Below are 24,981 nucleotides of genomic sequence, written 5' to 3'. Positions count from 1 at the left end.
TTCCTATGTAAAATGCGATTAAGGGATAGGTTAATTAACATGAGATGGCGAAGCGATAGGCGATGGGCTAGCAACATGACACTATTTGAATCTCGATTCCTTTCGGTCTTTTTAAGACTGTTGGCTCTGTCTACCAGCAAGGGAGCATGTAAGATTTGCGTTTTTGTTATTAAGAATTTAAGTATTCAAAATATTCTGGACGTATTTTGATGATATTAAGCACAGAGACTTAAATAACTTTTAAAGTGGAGTAAAAAGGATACTTTAAAATAAATTTCTGTGATTGGCAAAGAAAATGCAAACATACACATATATAATTCGTCTACTATATAATACATAAACGTCTATATCCCCTTCTGGGGTAGACAGAAGCAACAATTTTGAAAAGTCTGAAAGACCACGTTCAGCTGTATGTTTTAATAATGGATTGAGAATTAAATAAAGACGGGTTGCTAGTCCATCGCCTAAAAAGTAATCCCAAGTTTATTAGCCTTTTCTTTGATTGACTATTACAATGTGCACGGGAAGATAACTAGGTGGCATACACTATATTCTTTCTTCGATGCTAAGCCAGCACGAAAACTGATAGACGCAAGTAAAGAAAATATTTTACCAAGAATATAGTTTAGGCAAAACGAATCGTGCGTCTCGAAATCGGGAAACTAATCCGCATTGATCCGACAGCTTGGCGGGTGAAATCGTTTGTCCATTAGCACTGTCAGCACGTTTGTAGGCTGATATAAGTGTTGCCAGTTTCGTCTGTATTTAAAAATAACTAATAAATAAATAAATATATACGGGACAGATTGAGTTAGCCTCGAAGTAAGTTCGAAACTTGTGTTACGAGATACTAACTCAACCTTACTATATTTTATAATAAATACTTATATAGATAAACATCTCAGAACCAGGCCAATCAAAGAAAATTCCATTTCTCTTCTCATCATGCCCTGGCCGGGATTCGAACCTCCGGCGTCACAGACGAGCGCATTGCCACTGCGTCACTGAGGCCGACGTTAATATACCCGTATAATTTTATGGTATATATTGAGATTCAAATAGAACAGATTCTATTTGAATCTCAATTCTTTCATAATGCCAAACAGCTGAAAGTGGTCGACCGATAGGCTACGTTCAGCTGTTTGGCAGGTTTTGTTCAGGGTTTATTACTGTTAATTATGTATTAGGAGTGGGAAGACCTAGACGATCGTATCTTGATCAAATTAAGGACGTCCTGGTAAAAGGTCAGGTCAAAAGTACCCGAAAGCGCCGAGCTTGCATGAAGAGAGTTATGAATGTGGATTAAGCGAAGGAAGTATGCAGAGATCGTGGCAAGTGGAAAGAGGTAGTCTCTGCCTACCCCTCCGGGAAAGAAGCGTGATTTAATGTATCTATGTATGTAATTATGTATGTGACCAACAAATGTTTTGTGATACTAAATAAAGCTATTATCTAGATAGATAGCTTTATTTAGTATCACAAAAGATAGATATATACATAGATAAAATATCTGACAGGTAAACACCTACCAGCTTGCTTGAAGAGAGTTATCAATGTACTAGATAAAGCGAAACAGGTCGTGACAAGGTGACGGGAGTCACTTCGTGTAAAAACCTTTCCTGGAGGTGGAAAGACCCCTGCAGGAAAGGGGTGTGATTTTTTTTTCCAATTTGATTGTGTAAATACTCTTCATGGAGCCCGCGATCTGTGACCACGATCTTGGACTAGGTAAGTCAAGTTTTTACACGAAGTGACTCCCGCATGACCTCCGCAACCTATGCAGGGAAACCTTACTTATATTGAATCATGGATCCGCATCCAGTTTCTATGATCTTTGTCTCGCAGTAAAAGTATCGGTTGGCAATCAAACTAATATACATATATAGAAAAGACTAATGATGGTACATTCGTCCGGCATTTTAGTTTACACTATAAATGAAAACAATTTCAATTTAATTTTACATTGATAATGTCTTGTTCAGTCTGTTTTAGACATGAATGCTATTCTCAGACAATGGCCGACCTTAATGTAGATAGACTATTATTATACAATTATTAATAGTAGGTACTATTGTTCTTTTAATTCCAAAGGCTGCAATAGACTGACTGTTGCAAGTGCATTATTGTGCACGAATTTACATATGTATGACATCATATAAGTTATGATCAAAATTAATAGACACATACATACATACATGCATATAGTCACGTCTATATCCCTTACGGGGTAGACAGAGCCAATAGTCCCGAAAAGACTGAATGGCCGCGTTCAGCTGCTCGGCTTAATGATGGAATTGAGATCCAAATAGTGACAGGTTGCTAGCCCATCGGCTTAAAAAAGGATCGCAATTTTATAAGCCTATCCCTTAATCGCGTTTTACGACATCCATAGGAAAGAGAAACCGCAAATTTCAAGATCTTTCTAAATAGCTGCACGGCTAAATAATGACTACGTGTAGTTGAATGGCTTAATGATGGAAGTGATATTTAAGAGTGATATGTTCTTAGGTAAAAATAAATCTCTTGATTACCAAACCTTTCCCTTGATTTTGTTAATTGCTATATTCTTTTTCCGAGTAAGTACATACTCGTGGCTATATCCCTTGCGGGGTAGACAGAGCCAGCAGATTTGAAATACTGATAGACCAAGTTCAGCTGTTAGGCTTTATGATAGAATTGAGATTCAAATAGGGACAGGTTGCTAGCCCATCGCCTAAAAGAATAATCCCAAGTTTATTAGCCTATCGCTTAGTCGCCTTTTACGACATCCTTGGGAAAGTGAGTGGTCTTATTTTTTTATATTGGTGCCGGGAACCACACGGCAGAACAACATAGCCAACATGGCAGCAGTGTTATATGTACTTTGAACTTCAACACTTCATGTTGTTTTCGGTCGCTAGCAACCGGTTGAGATTCGAACCGGGTCCTACTGTGTCACAGACAAGTGCATAACCGCTGCACCTCTTTCGAAGAAGTTCCTAAGAAGTTCGATAGCCGAACTGTCCACCGAGACTGTCACAAAGTCGTCATGTAAATAATGTTTTTCATGTGCAATTGTGAGCTTGCATGAAGAGAGTTATGAATGTGGATGAAGCAAAGGAAATGTGCAGAGATCGTGGCAAGTGGAAAGAGGTAGTCTCTGCCTGTCCTGTCCTGTCCGGGAAAGAGGCGTGATTTTATGTATGTATGTATGTATGCAACTGCATCTTTCAAGATGATGCACAACTGCATACATTTATAATTCATTGCCAGACGACGTACAATTTCAGAATTCAAGCAACTTCTGTGAACTTCTAGCATTATTTATTCAGGCGTATCTCCCGTTCATAGTGATGCAGAAAAGTTTTAAACTTATTTGTATGGAATGAAAGTAAAGAATGCTAGAAAAATTATTTCTATTTAGTAAAAAAGGCATTGCTTTGATTTCTTGGTCATGTAAAGAGGATGGGTATTATTAAACCTATTTTTTGACCTCGATAATCTCAGACGACCTTTTGTAAACCCTAGTCAAAAGCAAATAAATATTCTATTCTATTCTATTCAGAAAACTACTCCTGGATTTGCAGTTTTTTTTTTTTTTGTAAATCTAATACCTAACTCATGCAGCTTTATTATTGAACAAACCGCTTAAACGAAAAATATATTAAAATGGTTTCAGATACAAGATAAACCATATATTGAAATAACATTTGATATTAGATAGATCTGGTGTCTAATAAATGAGTAATCTTATACCACAAATTTTAAAATCTTCCACAGACTTTATGTTTATTTTTTTCCATAATACATTGTTTAAAGAAATGAAATTGAAAACAAGTTATTAAGTTATCAATATAACTATTCATAAAACACCTTTGAACGCACAATACGACAGTGCCTATATCGTCAAGAAGCCTTTTATTTATTTATTTATTCAGGTCAACAAACAATTACACTCACAAAACTTAATTTAAGTAGATTGACAACATAGTGTTATTTTTAAGTGTAATCAACAACGCTGTCCACAGATTATTACATAGAATTAGGTAAGTGTGTTGCTGAATAGCTCATATTATAAAATTTTGACAAAAACTGTTATGTACGAGTTAATTACAAAAAAACAAAATGAAAAGAAAGAATTAACTGTTAAAACTGTTAAAAAAAGCTAAACAAAATAACAAACAAAAAAAAATTAAGTTAGTGATTCCATAAATCCTCTTTTGAATCCATGCTGCGAAAGCAAAAATATGTCTAAGTGGCTGCAATGATTGTTATAAATATAAACAAGCCGTCTTAGCCTTGTAAATAAAGTGATCATTCTCATTTATAAATAAAAATAATAAAACATTCTTTATTGCAGTAATCTTGGTTACAATAATTATGCAAGGTCTTCCCAGTAAGTAATCAAAATATGATACTTGTGTTGGAAATGGCCTGCTACTTCCTTAAAAGGCATACTCATACATAAAGACTACTACTATTTTATTAAATATATTTATTTGGCAATAAACATACTCACTGTCATTGTAATTACAAGTACACTGAAAATACACGTGTAAACTATACTCCATTTTAAAGAGTATAATAGAACGGCCTAAAAACAGCGCACTTTGTGGGAACAAAAAGAGACATTATTTTTAATGGCTCGTAGCTCGCCGTAGCTTCGTAGCCTCGTAGAGGCTTGTACCGTAGCCGTGCTACGATATTTGTATTTTATGTCTTCAAATATACATGATACGTCCCGGAGGGGTAGGTAGAGACTACATCATTCCACATGTCGCTATCCCTACATACTTCTTTCATCATTTCCATGTTAGCTTAAGTTTAGGGTAATTTTGACCTGACCTTTCATTAGGATATCCCTTATTTCCTAATCTACAAATATATAACAATAACAGTAATATATTTTCCTCTTTAAGTTAAGGATAGCAATGAAAATAAAATTTAACACAACATCAAAACAAACGTTTATGTCATTTTGAAACGAATCAGCTATGATCATTTTGAGCGTTGAATAGTTTGAATAATTATCTACATAAACATAACCAGTAATAAAAGGTAAACATTTATTTTCATTAATACAATACAATTATAATAACAAGCCAACATTCCTTTATGTTGGTATGCAAACACAAAACATTAATTAAATGAAAACATTAAGCTTAATTTCATCTTAAATGTTTCGTAACCAAACTGAATTTATTAATGCTTGTTTCGCTTCCGTGGCAATAAGCATACGTAGTACTTATTTAATTCTAGACTTTTTTTCCAGTATTTCTTCCTATGGGAATATCCAGGAATAGATAGTGTCTAGAGGTTTATTATGTAGGTCTAATGTATACAGATCGGTGTTAAATTTAATAAAAATTGGTTTAGTAACAAAATTATGCAGGGATCGTAGCGAGTTGATAGATGTTGACTCTGCCTACTCTTCCAAAACAGAAGTGTGATTATATAGCAATATAATTTCTATTACTCTTACGGGAAAGGCAGAACCAATAATCTAATAATAAGATTTGTAAATGGCTTTATATTGCTATTTTTTCGTTTGTGTGTTAAATTTGGTCGATAATCTTCCAGATAAATAAATAAATAAATAATGCATAATGATGTAATTAAGATATTGATAGTTACAGGTCGTTTAAAAAAGTTTAAATCTTTTAATTTCACTAACATAGTTGACACACATTTTGTATTATGTATTACGTCAAAAAATAAAACTAATAAAATGAAATATTATACAATTTTTGACGCAGATTTACTCATAAAAGTCTCAAATTGAATTCAAAAGCCTTAGTCCCCGGTACAGTCAGCCATCTAATAACGCAGGAAATCCAATATGCCATCGCGGTGTAGCACCTGTGAAAAATAGTGCCTTCAGAGTGCCTCGAGCATTTTAACTCCGCATTTGACTGCCCTTATAAACGTTTCAATTTCTGAACGTAGGTATACCGCTTGCATGTGGAAGTCGGAAGAATGGGCTTTATTTGTGTACGGGCTGAGTTGGGAGTTTTATTTATTTCTTTATTCTTTATTGTAATAATTAGAATTTGTAAAGCAGAATAGGCGAACTTAATGCTAATAACAATACGAGATTCACGTTAGCGAATGTATTTAAGACTGGTTAACTAACTATTTATTATTCTTCCATAATTTTTTTATTACACCATATTCCATACGATTTTCATCTTAATTTATCAACTATTGAGTTATTTTTAGATGACGAAAATCTTTTTTCTTTCCATGAATCATCAAAAGATAATCCGACCTCAGTGGGGAATTGTTTGAAAAAATATCACCAAACTCACGATAAGCAATAGATAGTGAATATAGATAAATACTGATGATCAGTGGAATCGTGTCAGTTGTTATTAAAACATCAAATGGGAATCTATTGTGAAATTAACCTCTTTAAGACACCTGAGGACGGTGTGTTCACACCAGGAAGTAAGGTGTCCGGCATTATAAAGTACAGTCTTGATCAAGTGACAGTTTTTGATAAAATCACAATATCGTTGAACGGACAAGGTAATCTTGTTGTACGCGAAAGAAATAATAAAAATAATGATACGTATACAAACAAGGAAGTTTATGCACATATTGACAATGTTATTGATAATGGAAAGGGTAATGAACATGGAATTGGTATGTACGAAACTACATTTGATTTCATAATACCTGATGATGTACCATCTACATTGCATTACCACGACAGAAATGGAAGTTATAGTATAAAGTGTGATATTGCTTACTACATTAAGATCAAATTTGAAAGACCAGGATTTCTTCAATTTCCTACAAAATTTAAAAAGGAATTTATTGTTAATTCAGAATACAAACCGACGTTACCAAATGAGCCTCTTATATATGGAGAACAAACCAAACTATTCCAGTTTTGTGCTAGCAGGAATAACATTGTTAACATCAAAGCAAAGATAAAGAACTCGGTGATACCAATTGGTGGCAATATATACCTAGAATATGAAGTAACCAATGATACAGATAAAATTGTGAAAAGTGTTGAAGTAAAATTAGTGGAAGATTATGTATTTACAACTAAGAGCGGAAGAAAATTCAATTTATCAAAAGATGTTGATAAAACAGACACAAAGACTGGCACAATTGAAAGTGATGAGAAGGAAAACTTAAATACTGTTGTTAATGTACCTTCTGATATAAAATCGGAGAGATTTTCAAAGATTGCATTTAGGAATTTTATTGTAAGACTAACAGTTGGATTACCGTTTCCTCATTTTAATCTTGTACTTGATATTCCTGTGGAAATTTGTGACGACGAAATAGGTAAATATCAGGACTCTGATGCTGTAGGAGTTGATAGAGAAGATCCCCCTGGATACGACTCTCCTCCTCCGTACTGGGTAGCAATGGGAGCAGTCACAAAAGAGGACGCATTTTTTGGTGAAAAGACATACTTATTTGATATAAGTCATACATAGGTAAACAGCTATAATCACGCATTTTTACGCGTTTGAAAGAGTCTACATCTTTCCACTTTAAATTATAGATCAAATGATTTAATGTAAAGTGTTTTAATTTAAATATTAGTACTAGAATAGTCATAGAAAATCAGCGTATTGTTCTATCGTTGAGTTATGACCTCTATGTATTGCTGCAATTCACACCCTTATTAATTTGTTATTTCATATGTACATTGCAAATTGTGTTTAGCAATTCAAATAAATGAATTATGTTTCCTTATCTATCTATAATTAAATAAAAATAACCGCATACAATAGTTTAACAAGACTATTTATCGAATGTTGTGGTGTAATAAATAAATGTCACTATTTTATTTGACTAACGAGTTTTTTAATTGATTTTCTTCAGTTCCAGGTTACGCTTTACTTATACCTCTAAATTATCAAAAATTTTAAAAATATTTTTCCTTTTTTTACGTTTCTTTATTATTCTGTTTGCAAGCGCGCAAAATAATATAAATCTGATAAGATACAAGGTACAACGCAACCATAGAAAATCATAAGTACATTCAAATTACTATAGATACAAAATTCAAGTCCTATTTAATAAAATTTTAACATATTGATTTCATTTATCTAAATGAATGCGACTTTACATTTTGGCCGAGTGAAATTAATATCTTATTAACCTGTTATTAGTTCATATCCTTATTTAGTTGTTATGTCTATGGAAATATATTTTACTGTCGATTTTCACGATATTACCCCTAATTTCTACGGGGGTTAAGAAAGGCTCGCCTCTCAGACATCCTCGTATAAGTGATTCGGATACTAACCCTTTATTTGAACAATTTTATGTGTTCCTTTTAAACGAGAGCTTTCGTTCAGGGGATGAACTTTTTTCGTGAAATCTCCGAATGGATTTCAGCAAATAGAGACGGATCGATACACGAGTGGGAGGCAAACTGTTTTTTTTATACTAGAATTCAACCCGAGAATTAGCTCCCGTGGAAAATTCCAAATAAAGTACATAGTCAAATGATAAATATGATAAAAAAAATGTGTTACAAACAAAAATGAGTTACAGTAATTTCAAGGTAGGCTAGACATTTCTACTTATTACGTACTTATACTTCGTTTGCTGCATACAACTTTTATCACGGTAATCCATACTTCAAAAGTAATATTGTATTTATTATTAATTAGCATTAGCTTGTTTAAATTTCTGCACTGGAAATTTTGAAGATATTTGTATGAAAATTAATCTAACATTGACACATTTTTCTGGAAATTCCCATGGGAATGGAAAAAACGAGAACTTTGACACGGGCGGCTAACAGCTAGTGAATATTAAATAGATTTATATTAGATAGATAAACAAGTACGTAACACTGTGACCGATAACGGTTACGTAACGTAAAAACCACGCTGGAACGTAAACGTGGTATCGCGTGTTCGTAAATTTCACGTGAGATTTTACCAAATACGTTATACTTTTTATGGTACGATTAGCAACTTAGTTCGGGGGTCGTGATTGAAAGAATTAGGTTATGTTTTATTGGTTCACGGAAAAGAGCTTAATTTTAACGTGCTTACAGGTCAGTGGTCTATGTTGATACGAGTATATTAGAATTATATATTGTATTGTGTGTTGAATGCTTATAATCAAGTCTATATGCCTTGCGGGGTTGACGGAGCCTTGAAAAGACTAAAAGGCCACGTGGTAAATTGTGTGTTCTTTATCAATAATTAGTACACCCAAGGCTTCGCCCGCGTAAAGCGAAGAATCACGTTAATTTCAAAACCCATGGGGTAGTTAGGTGTGTATTTTGGTTCATTCATTCATTCATTCATATAGTCACGTCTATATGCCTTGCGGGGTAGACAGAACCAACAGTGTAGTGTGTTTAAATAAAGGACGACTATCTGGAAACTATACACGGTCCGGTATGAGTAGATTTTGGGTTGTATGGAATAATTCTCGTAGACCTTAAATACCAAATTTTATATCACTAGACCCAATGATTTGGGCATGGCAATTTCGAGTAAAATATTGTTTGACCGTAGCACGGCTACGACTTCGCTACAGTGCTACGAAAGTTATTGTGGTGTGCCAGTACGCCGCTACGATTTGCTACGACCATAAGAATCGTCTACGAAAATTTATTCGCTGTAATTATTTTTTTTCTTAAATTTACTACAGTTTTGTCGGACTGTTATCGATTCTGGAAAATGGACTTTCTAATTTTAGTTTTTTTTTCCTTATATCTAAACCAACCTTATTATATGTATGGGAAGAAGATGAAGAGTAAGTATAAGTGTATCATTTGGAGCAATAATTTCATAGTTATCCTTTAAAATATCCCTTGATTAAAATCCCAAAAATATTTGCACCTAATTTGTACCGACCTTATTTATATCCCGTTGGGTCTTCCCAAAACGTCCCGAACAGATATTTTGGGAACACCCGAAACGTAACGTTGAGTACGGTCGGCCCTTTTTGGTTACGCAAATGTTTCTCACGTCATCATCATGTTTGTTCATCCTGCCTGTTGGTCCCTCCCTAGAAATGATTCCTAGAAACCATTGGAATTCTTCCCAGTTAGAGACCCGAAAGGATCTAAACAAACGCAAACAAAACGCAATAATGATTTCGGTATGCAATCGCTACCCTGGGCCTGTCTATGAACCCGATCCAGGACTTAGAACTTCTGTATTTTTATGACGCTGGGGAGTTAAATTACCTGAACTACTTATCCCTCTTTGGATTATGTATTGTTATGCGTATATAGGTAACCATGTCATAACCAAATATTAAATTTAAATTTTTAGTCACATGATGCTTAAGTGAATTATAATAATGTGTTATTGTTAGAGGTGACTAAGGAAAAAGGACGACTATCAGGAAACTATGGGTTGTATGGAATGTGGTAAAGAATTAAATCGAGTTTGATAAAAAAAAAATAACAAATACGTTAATGTACCACTAAATCTTGTAGCTTCACATAAAAAAATCTTTCATAGTCTGTTGTTCATTGTTGTTATGGCGGGAAGCTCTTGAATAATAAACGTAAAGACAATATAATATGAACGAGTATGATTGCAGTAGACAACGATCTAGAAAGAACACTAATCACATCGATGCACTATCTTAGTGGGACAGTTATCTATGTGTTCTTTTTTCTTTTAAAAGGACTCATTCGACATCATTACAGGCTCTTTATCTTATTTTAGGTCTATGTTGACGCAGTTTTGAAATTAGAATAGAACACAATTCGAAATTGTAGAGTAAAACATTCCAGCTATTATTTTAAATTAACTCAACAATTAAAACTTTAGCCAGTCATTACAAATAATTACAGTTCATGGCCAACTCATTCGACATTTGAAACTTAATCATTCTAGTACAAAAAGCATGAATATTCAGTTTACCAACACGCTTTCGTGTTTACGTTACAAAGGGGTGAATAACAAATGTGCACGAAATCTGTCTAACAACAAATCTGCGTCGAACATACGGGGAGTCGCATGCGAGGGAGTGCGGGCGAGCTCACCGTGGGCATCAGCTGATCTGTACTCCTCACGCGCGTCACCTTGTTCTTGTAGATCAGCTTCTTCACCGCCCGCTCCACCGGCTGGTTCCACCGCATGAACATCACGTACGCCCCGTACAGAGAAAACAGCACCAGGGCCTCTTGCCAGTAGATGTGGCTGTCCGCGAAACAGTATATCAACACGAGCAGACTGATCGAGTAAAAGGAACAGTCGCGGAACAACGGCCACCAAGTCAGCGACAGCGTCGTGCGGGAAAACAGCGCGCACGCACCGATCACGAACAAAATGTTAAACACGGCGGAGCCTACTATCGTCCCGATGCCCACGTCGTCGAACGACACGAAGACGCCTATGATGGAGGTGAACAGCTCGGGCGCGGAGCCCCCGGCGGCCATGAACGTGGCGCCGGCGACGTCATCACGGATCGCTAGCCTCTCGATGATGACGTCCAGAGACGGGACGAAGAACTCGTCGCAGACTATGGCGAGCGCGACGAACATGTAGCCCATGCCTAGCACGTGTAGCAGGACGGCTCCGGACCGTCTCTGTTCCTCTGTGAAGAGATCGGTGGGGAAGAGCGGGGCAGGTTTGTCTTCTGGTTCGGTGGAGGGTGAAGGGGAGGGGTATTCGAGGGTCGCGTTGGGCTCGCCGGCCCGCGCCGCCGCCAGCAGCGCCAGCAGCAGCGCGCCACCCATGCCGCGCTCCCGGGGGCTGCGAGCACACTGCCGCGTGCCGCGCCCCGGCGCCCCCCGGGCCCGGCCGCTCGATAGCGCCGCACTGCGCCGCGCCGCCGCCGCCGAAAGAACCTATACACATAAGAAGCGTTTCCGAAAACCTATTGCCACTCGTTTTTGACTGCAACTTCCGACGGGCCTACTAATTAGGAAGTGATGCATAATAATTAGCATTTATTTGTTTTTCATACCTTTTAAAAATAACTGTTGAAGAGGAATGTGCATGGGGGTAGATACTGTACAAGTCATATGTATCCAGCCCATGCATATACCTCGGAGTCAACATCTTAGATACGTGTACGATATACGATAACGATATCTAGATTTATTATGAGGTAAACTATGTAAAATGGACACTAAAATATCGTCTGAGTTTTAATTTGATAGGTAGGTACTTAACTCTGGGGACGAACTTTTTAAACTTAATATTCGTTTAAGGGTTGTATTTAGATAAATTTGTAGATAAGATTAAAGATATCGGTTATATCGGAAATAAATAATTAAGAAGAACCTTATTATACATTAGAATTAGGCAGACTTACATGCTGTTAAACCTGAATATGATTTTAACCATGCAATTATGCTAAGCCATAGCACAGGCTAATAGTCTCATCTCAACTAAGGTAACTCATTATGTAGCTTTAAGTTTGATAACTATATAATGTAGATAAATGTTTTTTCTCTACATAAAGCGAAATCTCTATAATTTCTGTGCAATAAAGATATTACAAACAAACATATTAATTGTTCTAAATGTAATGCGGTTTCTAAACGGTTTTTTCGGTTTTCTGCGAGCCCTATAATAAGTAAACTCTACCTATAGTTTGCATTGATATAGATCAAATCGAATAAAATGAAATTTATCTAAGTATTAGCTGCGCTACTGGCTTCGCTCGCTGTGAGAATTTCGGATAAAAATTACTTTATATGTTATTCCATATATATATATTATAATATATAATTATTTATTAAACTTACCTTAAGTTTAATAAATAATTATTAAATAAAAATAATTTTAACCAATTTATTAAAGGTACCTACTACAAAAAGAGACCACTATGTTTAAACGGGTGTTAATTTAAGAGTCACGTGCGGACAAAGCCTTTCTGAATAATTTATCCTAATTTATCCGCCCATCGGGATTACGGACCTGTTAGCACCTTTTCTAAACACTTCTCCATTGAATAAAAAGCCTTGTTAATTAGGTTAATAATGAGAGTCAACAAAACACCTACTCTAAAAGAATAATGTCAATTTTCTTTTTTGATTTTTTTTTAAATGTTAGAAATCTTTTTATATAAAACGCAAAGGTTTTATACGTCATAGGGTATTGATAGATTTAAATAAAATAAATTCTTAGTGGTAAAAATAATACAAGTACGTAGAAGCTTATTTAACTAGCGGACTAGAGTTATGAGGGAACAAATGAACATCCGTACTCACTTGGACAAGTCAAAATCATAACCCTCCTTTTTGCTTCGCCGTAATCTCTTACTTAATTAATTACTAAGGTAAGTACTTATCATTTTACCCGATTACGGCGTTCTTTAGAACATACATAACTTATTTACCATTTTGAGCAGACCATATGACTTATTTTACCGATACGAAAATATAAGTAGTAGGTACATTATATGAGTAACGCTGCGAAAACAACAGTTCACAACGTAGTGATGATTACTTTCTTTGATTAACAACAAAAAAGAGCTTTCATACAATAAAAAATCACAATAAAGCCTTTGTTCATATTAATAGAACACGTTGAAAAACGTGGTCCAGCCCAGCCACGGAAACCTGGACGGTTATGTAATGATGATGGGAGTCAAACAGACCAAAATTTCAAACTATACCTATCGTACCAATTTGTACTGCGGTGCGGAGTGACCAGCGGCCGCGGACCTTTTTAATTTTAAATCTAATTGAATAGATATTAATTCAAATAGAATATTCTAAATCGATTGATTCATCGTTACATTTTCATACAGAGTCAAAAATCGACCAAGTCATTTCGTTTTGTCAAACACTAGCATAATCTGACTGTATTGAAAAAAAAAAACAAATGTCATTGACCGAGTTTATCACACGTAAGGTTTCTAACTGGATTATGTGTTAAAAATCGGTTTTAGTGTTAATTTCGTTAGTAATAACATCATAATTAGTCACCAAGATGTGGTTAGACGAAGCGGACGGCTTTGCCGAAATTTTTAAGGGATATTTACCCTATTATCTCTTAGTGGCTTTGCCAATCTTTATCATCATGTCTCCTGTTAATCCTGTAGCTGCTTCTCATGAGTTTTCCGTCTATAGAATGCAGCAATACGACCTACATACAGTACCCCATGGTAAGTCATACAATAAAAGCACATTATTCTTCTAAATTCATATTAATCGATGAGCTGTAATTTTGAGGTTATCTTTTAACTATCTGAAAATTCTACTCGATTGTTTACTTTGATAATTGTATCTCCTTATCTAACATTTGAGAAAAGCTACGCCCTAATTTCTTCTAAATTATACTCATTTTAATGGGAATAATGTGTTCAAAAACGTCACAAAATCATTTGATTGATTTGTCCTGATTGTTTAAATATATTTGGGTCAAACTTCTTTAAAACTCAATGTTGTGTCATAGACAACAAAATCCTAATTACAACTTGGAATAACCTAAGTTATTTAAATTCATAACAATAGGATAACATGTAAACAATATGTTTTATCAATACATATAGTCAGTTGTTCCTATTGATAAAAAGCATAATAAACTTCTGTCTTATGAGACTTGACCCTCACTTGGTTATCTTTTGTCAAAGATAACTTTTTACATTTCTAAAACACTATTATAAATGTCAGGATGCCGCAGTGCTAGTTTCAACTTAGAGGGCAGGTCGCTGACCTCTTGGAGCACATCTCGGCATTGTGTAGTGGCTCGGGTGCAAGACATCACGGTAGAACAGTTCATGGAGATCCGGAGTAAAGCCGGGGCATTGCTCCTAGTTATGCCGAAGAATGATACTGTTTTGACTCCTGAAGAGAGAGAGGTAAATTTTTTTATGCATGTTTTAGATTATTTTGTAATTTTCCTTTTGGTTTTCCTTTCAAAATAAAATTAAACTAGAGACAATATTAAATTACACCAAGTGATCAGTAACCAAAGATAATAGACTTATAAAAAAATATCTATTAAAAAAATCACTACCTATAATTAAAAAAAGAAATAAACACTATTAAAAAAAATATATTATTAATTCTAGCATATCCAAATCCTTGAGCTAGCCATGATCCAGAACGAGGTCAATGCCCCTGTGTACTTCGCGCAGTGGACTCCTGATTTCGAGGACATCATCAAAGACTTGCAGCACAGCTTCATCACTGATGATAAGTCAGGCACGGCACTGGAAGCCATGTACAATACTGTCTCATCTAATGGATACCAAATTGGTAAATATTTTTTTCAAGAACTTACTTTGTTAAAAATAGTTAGATATCCTCTATCTAGATGTGTTTGGCCCTCAATCAAATAAAAAGTAGTTTTTGTCAGGCATGGGCCTATAATGTTATTTTTTTTACAATAAATTAAACAAAGTCACATAAAAATTAATCAAAAATATATTATGGATTAATTAAAAGCCCATCAAACTTGCAATATCCATTTTATCCATCTAAACATACAACTTGAAACATAATAAAAAACAAAAATTGGGTTGATAAGACTAAAAGAAGCCAGAAATGAGATTTTTAGAATTTTTGTCTTTGTATTTACACTAGCATCACACGAGAACTATCTTCTATTTGAATGCAGTTTTCTCAGATGTGTCAGGCTCGGTCCCTCTTAAAATCTGATATACAAAAATTTCCCTCTTCAGCACATTTTCCATTGAAATTGTGATCTATTACTCACGCAGATTTTGTTTTACGGCGAACGAAGTCGCAGTCAATAGCTAGTAAGTAAGTACCTAATAAATTGTAAAAATAATATGCCCATAGCAATATATTTTGGTTGCAGTTGTGTCAGCACCTGTACCTCAGAAGTTGGACTCCAAACCGGTCACCTTACACGGGAAGTTGGTCGGACGAGCTGGTTCTCAGACAATCATCATAGCGGCTCATTATGACTCTTCTGGTGTAGCCCCTGTAAGTGTTAACTAGAATAATATTTAAATTTAGTTACTGTCACACATCTATACTAATATTATAAAGCTGAAGAGTTTGTTTGAACGCGCGTATCTCAGGATCTATTCGTTCAAATTGAAAAATTATTTTTATGTCGAATAGACCATTTATCGAGGACGGTTTTAGGCTATATAAAATCACGCTTCAACTATAAGGACCGAAGAAATAACGGAAAATGTGAAAAAAATCGGGGTAAATTATTCATCTTTGAGGGCTTCAATGATGTCCAAAATAACTATTCCACGCGGACGAAGGCGCGGGTACAGCTAGTAGATAATAAAAGAACACTTGTAATCCAATATGTACATACATACATACAAACATAAAATTACGCCTCTTTCCCGGAGGGGTACGCAGAGACTACCTCTTTCCACTTGCCACGATCTCTGCATATTTCCTTCGCTTCATCCACATTCATAACTCTCTTCGTGCAAGCTCGGCGGTTTCGGGTACTTATCCAAAATGTATACCCCTTTTTTTTGCCAGGATCTGTCCCTCGGCGCGGACTCGAACGCATCAGGCGCGGTGGCGGTCGTGGAGCTGGCGCGGATCTTCTCGCGGCTGTACTCGCGGCCCGGCGCCCGGGGCGCGGCCACGCTGCTGTTCGTGCTGACGGCGGCCGGCCACTCGCTCAACTACTTCGCGGCCAAGAAGTGGCTGGAGGAGCAGCTGGACGCCGCTGATGCTGCTTTATTGCAGGTTTGTTTATGTAGAATCTTAATATGGTACAGGGGTGCACTTTGAAAGGATTTCCTTAAATACCAGCGGGAATGAAAATGAGGGAAATTCTTATCAAGCTGCTTAAGAAATATGGCGGTATGGCCGTCCGCTTATACCTACGCAGATACCGTAATTTTGGAAAAACTTTTGTTTTTGTATTGAAATAGAAAATATTAAAAGGTTACTAGAAAGAATATTTAATCATACTGATTTGATTGATGCCGTGTAGTTCCTGACACTAATAGAAAAAAGAATAGGACAACTCCATCTCTTTCCCATGGGTGTCGTAAAAGACTTGAGATTTCTCTTGTAAGCGATGGGCTAATATATGTCACTATTTGAATCTCAATTACATCGTGAAGCCATATAGCTGAACGTCGCCTTTCAGTTCAGTCTTTTCGAGACTGCTGTCTCCGTCTACCCAACAAGGCTTAGAGACGTGGTGTATGATTCAACTAATATTCAGATACTAGAGGCCGCCCGCGACTTCGTCCGCATGGAAACCCTATCAATCCCGCGGGAACTCTGGGATAAAAAGTAGCCTATGTGTTATTCTGGGTCTTCAGCTACCTACATACCAAATTTCATGGTAATCGGTTCAGTAGTTTTTGCGTGAAAGAGTAACAAACATCCATACATCCATACAAACTTTCGCCTTTATAATAGTAGTAGGATATTATCAGCTCACCGAGAGTACCTTAAACAGTCGCACTTGCACGAAAAGACTGATGAATGTGGATGAAGCGAAAGAAATGTGCAGAGGAATCGTGGCAAGCGAAAAGATGTTTTCTCTGTTAACCCCTCGCAAAAAGAGGAGTGATAAAACCATTGTTACACATCCTTGCATGTACATCTCTTCTCACGATATTTTATCCGATGTTAATTGTCTTGGTTTGTATTCAAACTAAATATACATAACTCAGAAGAGTCATGGGTACATGACCGTAATAGGATTTTCTATGCCGTGCGGTTCCCGGCACTCTAGAATAGGACCACTGCATCTCTATCTGAGCGATGTCGTATCGCTTCGAGAAAGCGGCGTTATTAATAGTTATTAATCGTTTTATTTCTTTTTATCAACAGGACGTTTCCTTCGCAATGTGCCTGGACGCGATATCCTCCGCGCCGTCGCTCACGATGCACGTGTCCAAACCTCCTAAGCCTGGTGGCGCAGCTCACTCCATTAAGTCCAGGCTCGGAGCACCCCTCAACCATAAGAAGATCAACCTTGCTGATGAGACGCTGGCGTGGCAACATGAGAGATTCAGTATTAGAAGGATGACTGCGTTCACGCTTAGTTCGCTACAGGTAATAAACTTAATAATGAATGCTAAATATATTTTAAACTAGAGGCCGCCCGCGACTTCGTCCGCATGGAAACCCTATCAATCCCGCGGGAACTCTGGGATAAAAAGTAGCCTATGTGTTATTCTGGGTCTTCAGCTACCTACATACCAAATTTCATGGTAATCGGTTCAGTAGTTTTTGCGTGAAAGAGTAACAAACATCCATACAAACTTTCGCCTTTATAATAGTAGTAAGATTACTTTAAGGATTAGTTCCTGAAACCTCTAGAAACGGAGGAATGACTTCTCTTTATCAACTTAGAAGTCTTTGCAACCAAGTCAATTGTCAGAATTGTACAAATATTTAAGATATTTGTTACTTTGTTATGTAGTAAGATTTTGTGATCACACAAATCCTGGCTACATCTACAAACAATGATGATGATATATGAGTCAATTGACTTAAAACTAAGAACGCTGAAAACCGGACAAAGTGGAAAGTGAATAGTCGAAGCGGACCCCGGGCCCCAAAGCTGCGGTGGAGGGTGCAACAGGGAACCTACAAAAATAAGAGATACATTAAATAGACTCTGTTTAATTGCTTAACCTTATCGACAAATATGACCGCATGATTTTAATCAATTTTAAAATTGTATTAATGTATTAAACAAAACTCAATGTTCAAATGGTGTCCTCGATTGGTCCAATTTATGGTTATTCTGTAACTATACAATCTTTAATCAATTGTTTTTATTTTTTTATTAAATGATATCTTTCAACAGAGCCATAGAGAACCGTCTCGCAGCTCGATCTTAGACACGCCATCTGTTGGCGGGCTCGCGAACTTAGTACACAACATCGAAAGCACGGCGAGGGCGCTGGCGTCGCACATTTACAACCTCACCGATGAGGTGAACGATGAGGATAGCGCGTTGTATGATGATGCATTGGTGAGTATTTGGAATAGTTGCTATTTGATTTTTTTACAATATTTGTAACTAGAGAACGCCCGCGTTAAACTAAAAATACCTTTAATTCCTGTTCCCGAATTTACGGAAATACTCTCATAGTTGCACCCCTGGACCAAATATGAAACCTCCATATCAAATTTCAAGTAGCTAGCTGTGAAAGCGGAAGACGTGATTTTCATACAAACTTTCAATATAAAAAGTCAACGGTAGAGACACTTGACCTATGGTTTTGGTTTGTATATACGGTGAGGGGTCATAATTATCTGCGATTGACTTACACGTTCTCATTATCGACGTGACGTGAGTTTCCAATATATTAAATCGATGATAATTTGTGTTTGTGTTTGTTTGCACTTACCTTCGTATACATACATATAGTCACGTCTATATCCCTTGTGGGGTTGACAGAGCCAACAAGTCTTGATAAGACTGATAGGCCACGTACAGTTATACTATAAATTATAATCAAAAATAATCGAATCTCTGTTTTGTTTTCAGGGAGTGGACGAAGCGTTCGTCAAACATTGGTACAAATATTTGTCATCACAATCGAGAGCGCCACAAATCATCACCACGACAGCACCCAACGCGGGTAAGGCCAACATCGTACTATGTAATATTGTTTGTGACATTTTGTGACATAAAATTGAGTTCATCACAGCATTTGTAGGTGGTCATTTGGTTAAAGATACATGTGACTGCATTTTTTGGAATTTTCCACGGGACAGAAGTCCCGCGCAAAAGTTACTATATATTTTATTGTTGAGTTAGTATCTCGTAACACAAGTTTTGAACTTACTTCGAGGCTAACTCAATCTGTCTAATTTGTCCCGTATATATTTATATATATTTATTAATAAAGCGTGGTTCCCGGCACCAATACAAAAAGAATAAACCACTCCATCTCTTACCCATGGATGTCGTAAAAGGCGACTAAGGAATCGGCTTACCAACTTGGTATTCTTTTTTAAGCGATGGGCTAGCAAGCAGCCACTATTTGAATCTCAATTCTATCATAGCTGAACGCGGCCACTCAGTCTTTGCAACACTGTTGGCTCTGTCTACCCCGCAAGGGATATAGACGTGACCATTTGTATGTATGTATGTATATTTATTTATGTTACAGGCGTAACAGGTGCGTTAGAGCGCGCATTATCCCGTTATATGGAGGTGACGGTGAGCGCGCATTCCGCCGACAAGCGCGAGCCGGAATTCACACTCTATGGAACCACACGGGCCACTCTCTTTGTTTATAGGTAAGTACATATCTAATAATCTAATATGTATAAACGAGCAATTCTTGTATATATATAATCAGGATCTCGGAAATTTTCATGAAAGTTACAGATTAGGGGCTTTTCGGCTCAAGGAATCGATTTATCAAGGTCCTAGGTTCGAGAAAAGCTCGGTTCCCAAGATATATAAACATTTTAAAAACCGCGTTTTAAGAAACTATATCAGCGCCATCTCTGGTATACCGAGCAAAGCTCGGTCAACCGGGTACTATAATATACAATTAAACATATAATCATGTCTATTCCTTTGCGGGCAGACAGAGCCAACAGTCTCGAAAAGACTGATAGGCCACGTTGGCTAGTATTATAGAATTGAGATTGAAGTAGTAACAGGTTGCTAGCCCGTCGCATAAAAGAAGGATTCCAAGTGTATAAGCCTGTCCCTTAGTTGATTTTAAGACGGGAACCATACGGCTTAAATTACATCACTACATAGTATAAAACAAAGTCGCTATTTTAGTCTGTTTGTCTGTATGCTTAAATCTTTAAAATTGCGCAACGGATTTGATGCGGTTTTTTGTAACAGGTAGAGTGATTCAAGAGGAAGGTTTTTATGTATAATTTATTCCAAATTTTGCACCCGTGCGAAGCCGGGGCGGGTCGCTAGTGACGTATAATATACACACATGCATTTGACGGCCTCTGTGCCGCAGCGATAGTACGCTTGTCTGTGACACTGGATGTCCCGAGTTCGATTCACGGTCAAGGCATGATGAGAAAAGGACTTTTTCTGATTGGCCTGGGTCTTGGATGTTTATCTGTATAAGTATTTATTACAAAATATAGTATCGTAAAGTTAGTATCTCGTATCACAAGTTTCGAACTTACTTCGAAGCTAACTCAATCAGTGTTATTTGTCCCGTATATAATTATTATATTTATTTATACATATTTACATACATATAATAAATAAAGCCTGTCCCTTAGTTGACTTTAAGACGGGAACCATACGGCTTAAATTACATAATATATAAATAAATATGTACGGGACAGATTATACGAATTGGGATAGCCTCAAAGTAAGTTCAAGACTTGTGTTACGAGATACTAATCCCACGATAATTTATTTTATATTATATTATAATTTATTATATTATATAATTTATTTATATTACATTTATATTATACTTACATAGAAAAACATCTATGACCCAGGCCGATCAGAAAAAGTTCGTTTCTCATCGTGCCCTGGCCGGGATTCGAACCTGGGACCTACGGTGTCACAGACAAGCGCACTACGGCTGCGCCACAGAGGCCTAAGTAGATTGATAAATTGTGCCGTGTGGCTTTTGGCACTCTGATGGTATAGGCCGGGCTCCCCTGCAAAGGTTGCAGAGGTTGATATAAAAACTTGTCTATAGTGTGTTCGTGTAGCATCAGAATCGGTTAAATTTTAAAAAAATGCAAGTCGAAGTTCGCTGCGAGAAACTAGTGTTTTTATCATTAAAAACCTTTTGTTCCAGTGTCAAACCGGCAGTTTTTGACCTCATACTGACACTGGCCATTCTATCCTACCTCACTGTTGTCTACTTCGCCATCCAAGTGTTTCCCAGATTTTACGAGGAATACGCCAGAATTATCACGGGGAAAGTCAAAGTGAATTAGTAGTAAGTAGTTACCATAGAGTAAGTTCGTTTCTCGTGTAGAGTGCGCGCGGTATGGGAATAGTGAGTTTACATACATACTTAAAATCATGTCTTTTTCCCGGAAGGCTAGGCAGAGACTACATCTTTCCATTTGCCACGATCTCTTCATACTTGAGGTATGCTTCATCCACATTCATAACTCTGTTCATGCAAAGCTCAAAATTATAGATTTTATGACTCATCATAAAATCTATAATTTTTGCTTTTTACCAAACCAAAAAATGTATTTATATACTTACTGAAAACTTATATTATTATGTCTCTAATTTTATTGTAATGTCGTTATTAGATTCCGTTTACTTTTTTGTATTTTTTTCGGATTTCAATACTTATTTATAATACCTAATGTATGTGTTATTCGCGCACTCTATAAGTACCAGTTACTCTGTGAGTCCATCTAAGGTAATTTTATAAAAAAAAAAAGAAAATTAATTCTTCACAATTAAATAAAATGGAATGAAATTGGTGTCGGTTTCAAGGCGATGGATTATTTTCATGCTAATATTAAGTAAGTGCTTAGCCAAAAAATCAAACTTTTGTTTTTAATACATTGACCAAAAATATAGCATACCTCGCCATATTGCGGAATTTAAGCTTGAAAAAGTATTTTTAAGTATTGAGCGGACTATAAATACTCAAAAAGTTAGCATAACATAGTAATCAGTCTTATTTATGGCTGCTTTCATTACTAAACAGGTTGGTTTATGTAAGAAAATAGTGCACTATTGTCATGTCTATTTGGTGTTGCCATATAAAACGCATAACTAGCGCCCTCATTGACTCTGAGGTCTGCTGTATATTTGGTCAAGATTTAAAATGTTGAACAACGTGATTACCATATTTTTGTTTCTTATTGTTTTGATCCCATTTTGTCACTTTCAAATTTAGAATCGATATTTCCCTCTTTTGCGGTTCATTAAAATCATTGTCTATGTAAGTGACAATATAGGGACTAGGTATAGTGAAGTAGTTGTAAAAAAATAAAACAATCGATTTGAAAATTCAAAATATTAACTTATTTTTCAAAAATACATCAATTGTAATCAACTTACTCTATTTATTTGTCGATTACGTAACTTAATAAAAAATACTATCCATTTTTCGGAAGTAATACGGTTCGTCAAAGTTTTTAGGAAAATGTTTTGTTAATTTTGAATATTTATGTAAGCTAAAAATAAATAAATCGTAATTTAATAATGCATTTCAAAGATAAATTGATATTGGACTGAAATATTTTAGACAATGAAAAGCAATACAAAAACAAAATTAATTAATTTATTAAAGAATAATATATTGGAATTTTATCTCGTTGCTAAGTATTATTTAGTTTAGATCATGTGACTGTGTAATTTTTCAGTACAATTTTATTTACCATTTTTATTTTAAAGAAAATGTTTGCATTTTAAATTTAAATACGCAAAAATATAAAAACTTTCTTAATCAAGATCTAGTTACTTTTATATGAAAAAGTCAATGGATGACGCTCATATATCTTATATCAAATATCATATATATATATTTTTTACCCCGTCCCAGCGCTAGTTCCTTGCAATAAAACATATTATTATTGTTAAATACATAATATAAAGTTATGTATTTCCATAAATAGGTTGATGTTATTTTAAATTAAGTTTCTGGACAAATCATGGGGAAGAACAGCAACAACAGTTAAAACTCTTACCTTTGAAAATTGTTATACATACATACATACATATGGTCACGTCTATAACCCTTGCGGGGTAGACGGAGCTAACAGTCAAATTGTTATACGCGATCAGATTTAACAAGAACTCAGTCAGTAATTAAATATTACTTAATAGCATTATAAAAATATTCCTTTTAGTCACAACGATCCCAAGTTAGTCATTTCCGAAATAGTTTTTAAGTGTTCAAATAGTTATATGAAATATTATAAAAATTATAAAAATAATTGTCTATTTCCTTAGGTAATAGATAATAAAAAATGTAAACAATTCTGTAATTTTCTTTTGTTGATAAATAATTTAAAAATAAGTTTATAACCATTTCAAGAAAAACAAAATAAGAAACAAGATGTCATAATGAATTAATTCCCTTTACAATTAGCAATAATTTATTTACAAAAAATATATATTTTTCAACATTTGTTTACATATATTTCTGTTACATATATTACCTAAAGAAATGGACTTCAGTTGAAAACTTGATGGCTTTGTTTTATGGCTGTATGTTTCAAACTGTGACACATTTTAATTGTCTATGAATTCAAATTAGTATAGTACAATATCCGTGTTAAATGTGTTGACTCCAATGTGCATTCGTCCATACTGAAAAATAGTATTTTTTTAGTCTAATGCGTTTAATTTAGCGCCTAATAATGAGTGTTACAAAATCATAAAAAAACAGTAACATTAAAGATTATATTGATTGATCGATGACCACCATATTGATTTATCGATGAAACACTCATTTGGTCAATAGTATAGACGATTGCATATTCGGTAATACGTACATATTTTTACATTTACCATGCTTGTTTTTTGTTCGTTGAGCCTCAGTGGAATAGATTAAGACGAAAGATTTGTAAAATTCCAAATTGTTTCTATTTAAGTAAGTTATCATTGGTGAGTGGATTGGAATGTGGCTATAGATTTGTTGCAAATTTCCCTAAGAACCTTATGGAAATAATCACCAGATTTTAAACAAATGAATAAAAAATAAACTGTCAAAATAAAATCAGCTGTTTCATAAGTTTTGTGTGGCGGCCTTTTAAATGAAGCAGCTGGTATTAATTTCGATGTTGGTCCCACAATAGGAGGTATTCAGTTTGATGTGACATTGGAAATAAATAATTTTATCTATAACAAATAGATAATAGCACGCAGACAGTCTTAAAGCGTTTCTAGAATAAGTTATGGAAAATAACATATTTCTAATTTATTTTTCCAATTTCTAATATGTCAAGTCAAAGTGCTTAGTTATCTGTGTTATTATTTTATGTTGATTCAGAACAAAGTAGAATCGAAAATGGTTGTTAAGTGAAAATGGTGAACTTTGCATGGAATTGATAATTAAAACCTTTGTTTTAAAATGAGCCTTTTTTATTTTACTGATTTTTCTATAACCCTGTATTTTTCAGCATGGATATGCTATAGAACCTTGGAACGACTTTTTCCCTGGAATTTCTTGGACACAAGTGATTTTAAT

General features: G+C 35.4%; 3 protein-coding genes across 3 annotated transcripts in view; 2 read left to right on the top strand and 1 right to left on the bottom strand.

Moving 5' to 3' along the window:
* Positions 1-11,668, bottom strand: part of LOC106132510 (sodium/potassium/calcium exchanger Nckx30C) — a 60,893-nt gene extending 49,225 nt beyond the window's left edge. Inside the window, exon 1 of the mRNA XM_060949541.1 lies at positions 10,973-11,668. Coding sequence (XP_060805524.1) covers positions 10,973-11,668 — 696 coding nt within the window. The remainder of the gene's footprint in view (positions 1-10,972) is intronic.
* LOC132902853 (uncharacterized) lies at positions 6,326-7,797 on the top strand. The gene has a single exon (XM_060949542.1). The coding sequence runs from the start codon at positions 6,363-6,365 to the stop codon at positions 7,434-7,436; it is 1,074 nt and encodes a 357-aa protein (XP_060805525.1). The 5' UTR covers positions 6,326-6,362; the 3' UTR covers positions 7,437-7,797.
* Positions 11,669-13,760: 2,092 nt separating the features above from the next.
* On the top strand, positions 13,761-24,865 carry LOC106132773 (BOS complex subunit ncln). Its single transcript, XM_060949540.1, has 10 exons — positions 13,761-14,049; positions 14,558-14,745; positions 14,959-15,145; positions 15,711-15,838; positions 16,364-16,576; positions 17,681-17,905; positions 18,666-18,833; positions 19,353-19,446; positions 19,981-20,110; positions 21,613-24,865. Exons 1-10 carry the CDS (start codon positions 13,875-13,877, stop codon positions 21,752-21,754), a joined length of 1,650 nt encoding a protein of 549 aa, XP_060805523.1. The 5' UTR covers positions 13,761-13,874; the 3' UTR covers positions 21,755-24,865.
* The last annotated feature ends 116 nt before the right edge of the window (positions 24,866-24,981 follow it).

This window comes from Amyelois transitella, chromosome 19 (assembly GCF_032362555.1).
Source record: "Amyelois transitella isolate CPQ chromosome 19, ilAmyTran1.1, whole genome shotgun sequence".
In the NCBI taxonomy this organism is placed as follows: domain Eukaryota; kingdom Metazoa; phylum Arthropoda; class Insecta; order Lepidoptera; family Pyralidae; genus Amyelois; species Amyelois transitella.
This window is presented reverse-complemented; position numbering and strand designations above follow the sequence as displayed.

Bases quoted from the DNA above. Each gene is read 5' to 3' on its own strand.
- LOC132902853 (XM_060949542.1), top strand. From the start codon at position 6,363: ATGGGAATCTATTGTGAAATTAACCTCTTTAAGACACCTGAGGACGGT.
- LOC106132773 (XM_060949540.1), top strand. From the start codon at position 13,875: ATGTGGTTAGACGAAGCGGACGGCTTTGCCGAAATTTTTAAGGGATAT. The intron at 14,050-14,557 runs GTAAGTCATACA...TATAAATGTCAG, and splicing joins CCTACATACAGTACCCCATG to GATGCCGCAGTGCTAGTTTC. The intron at 15,839-16,363 runs GTAAGTGTTAAC...TTTTTTTGCCAG, and splicing joins ACTCTTCTGGTGTAGCCCCT to GATCTGTCCCTCGGCGCGGA.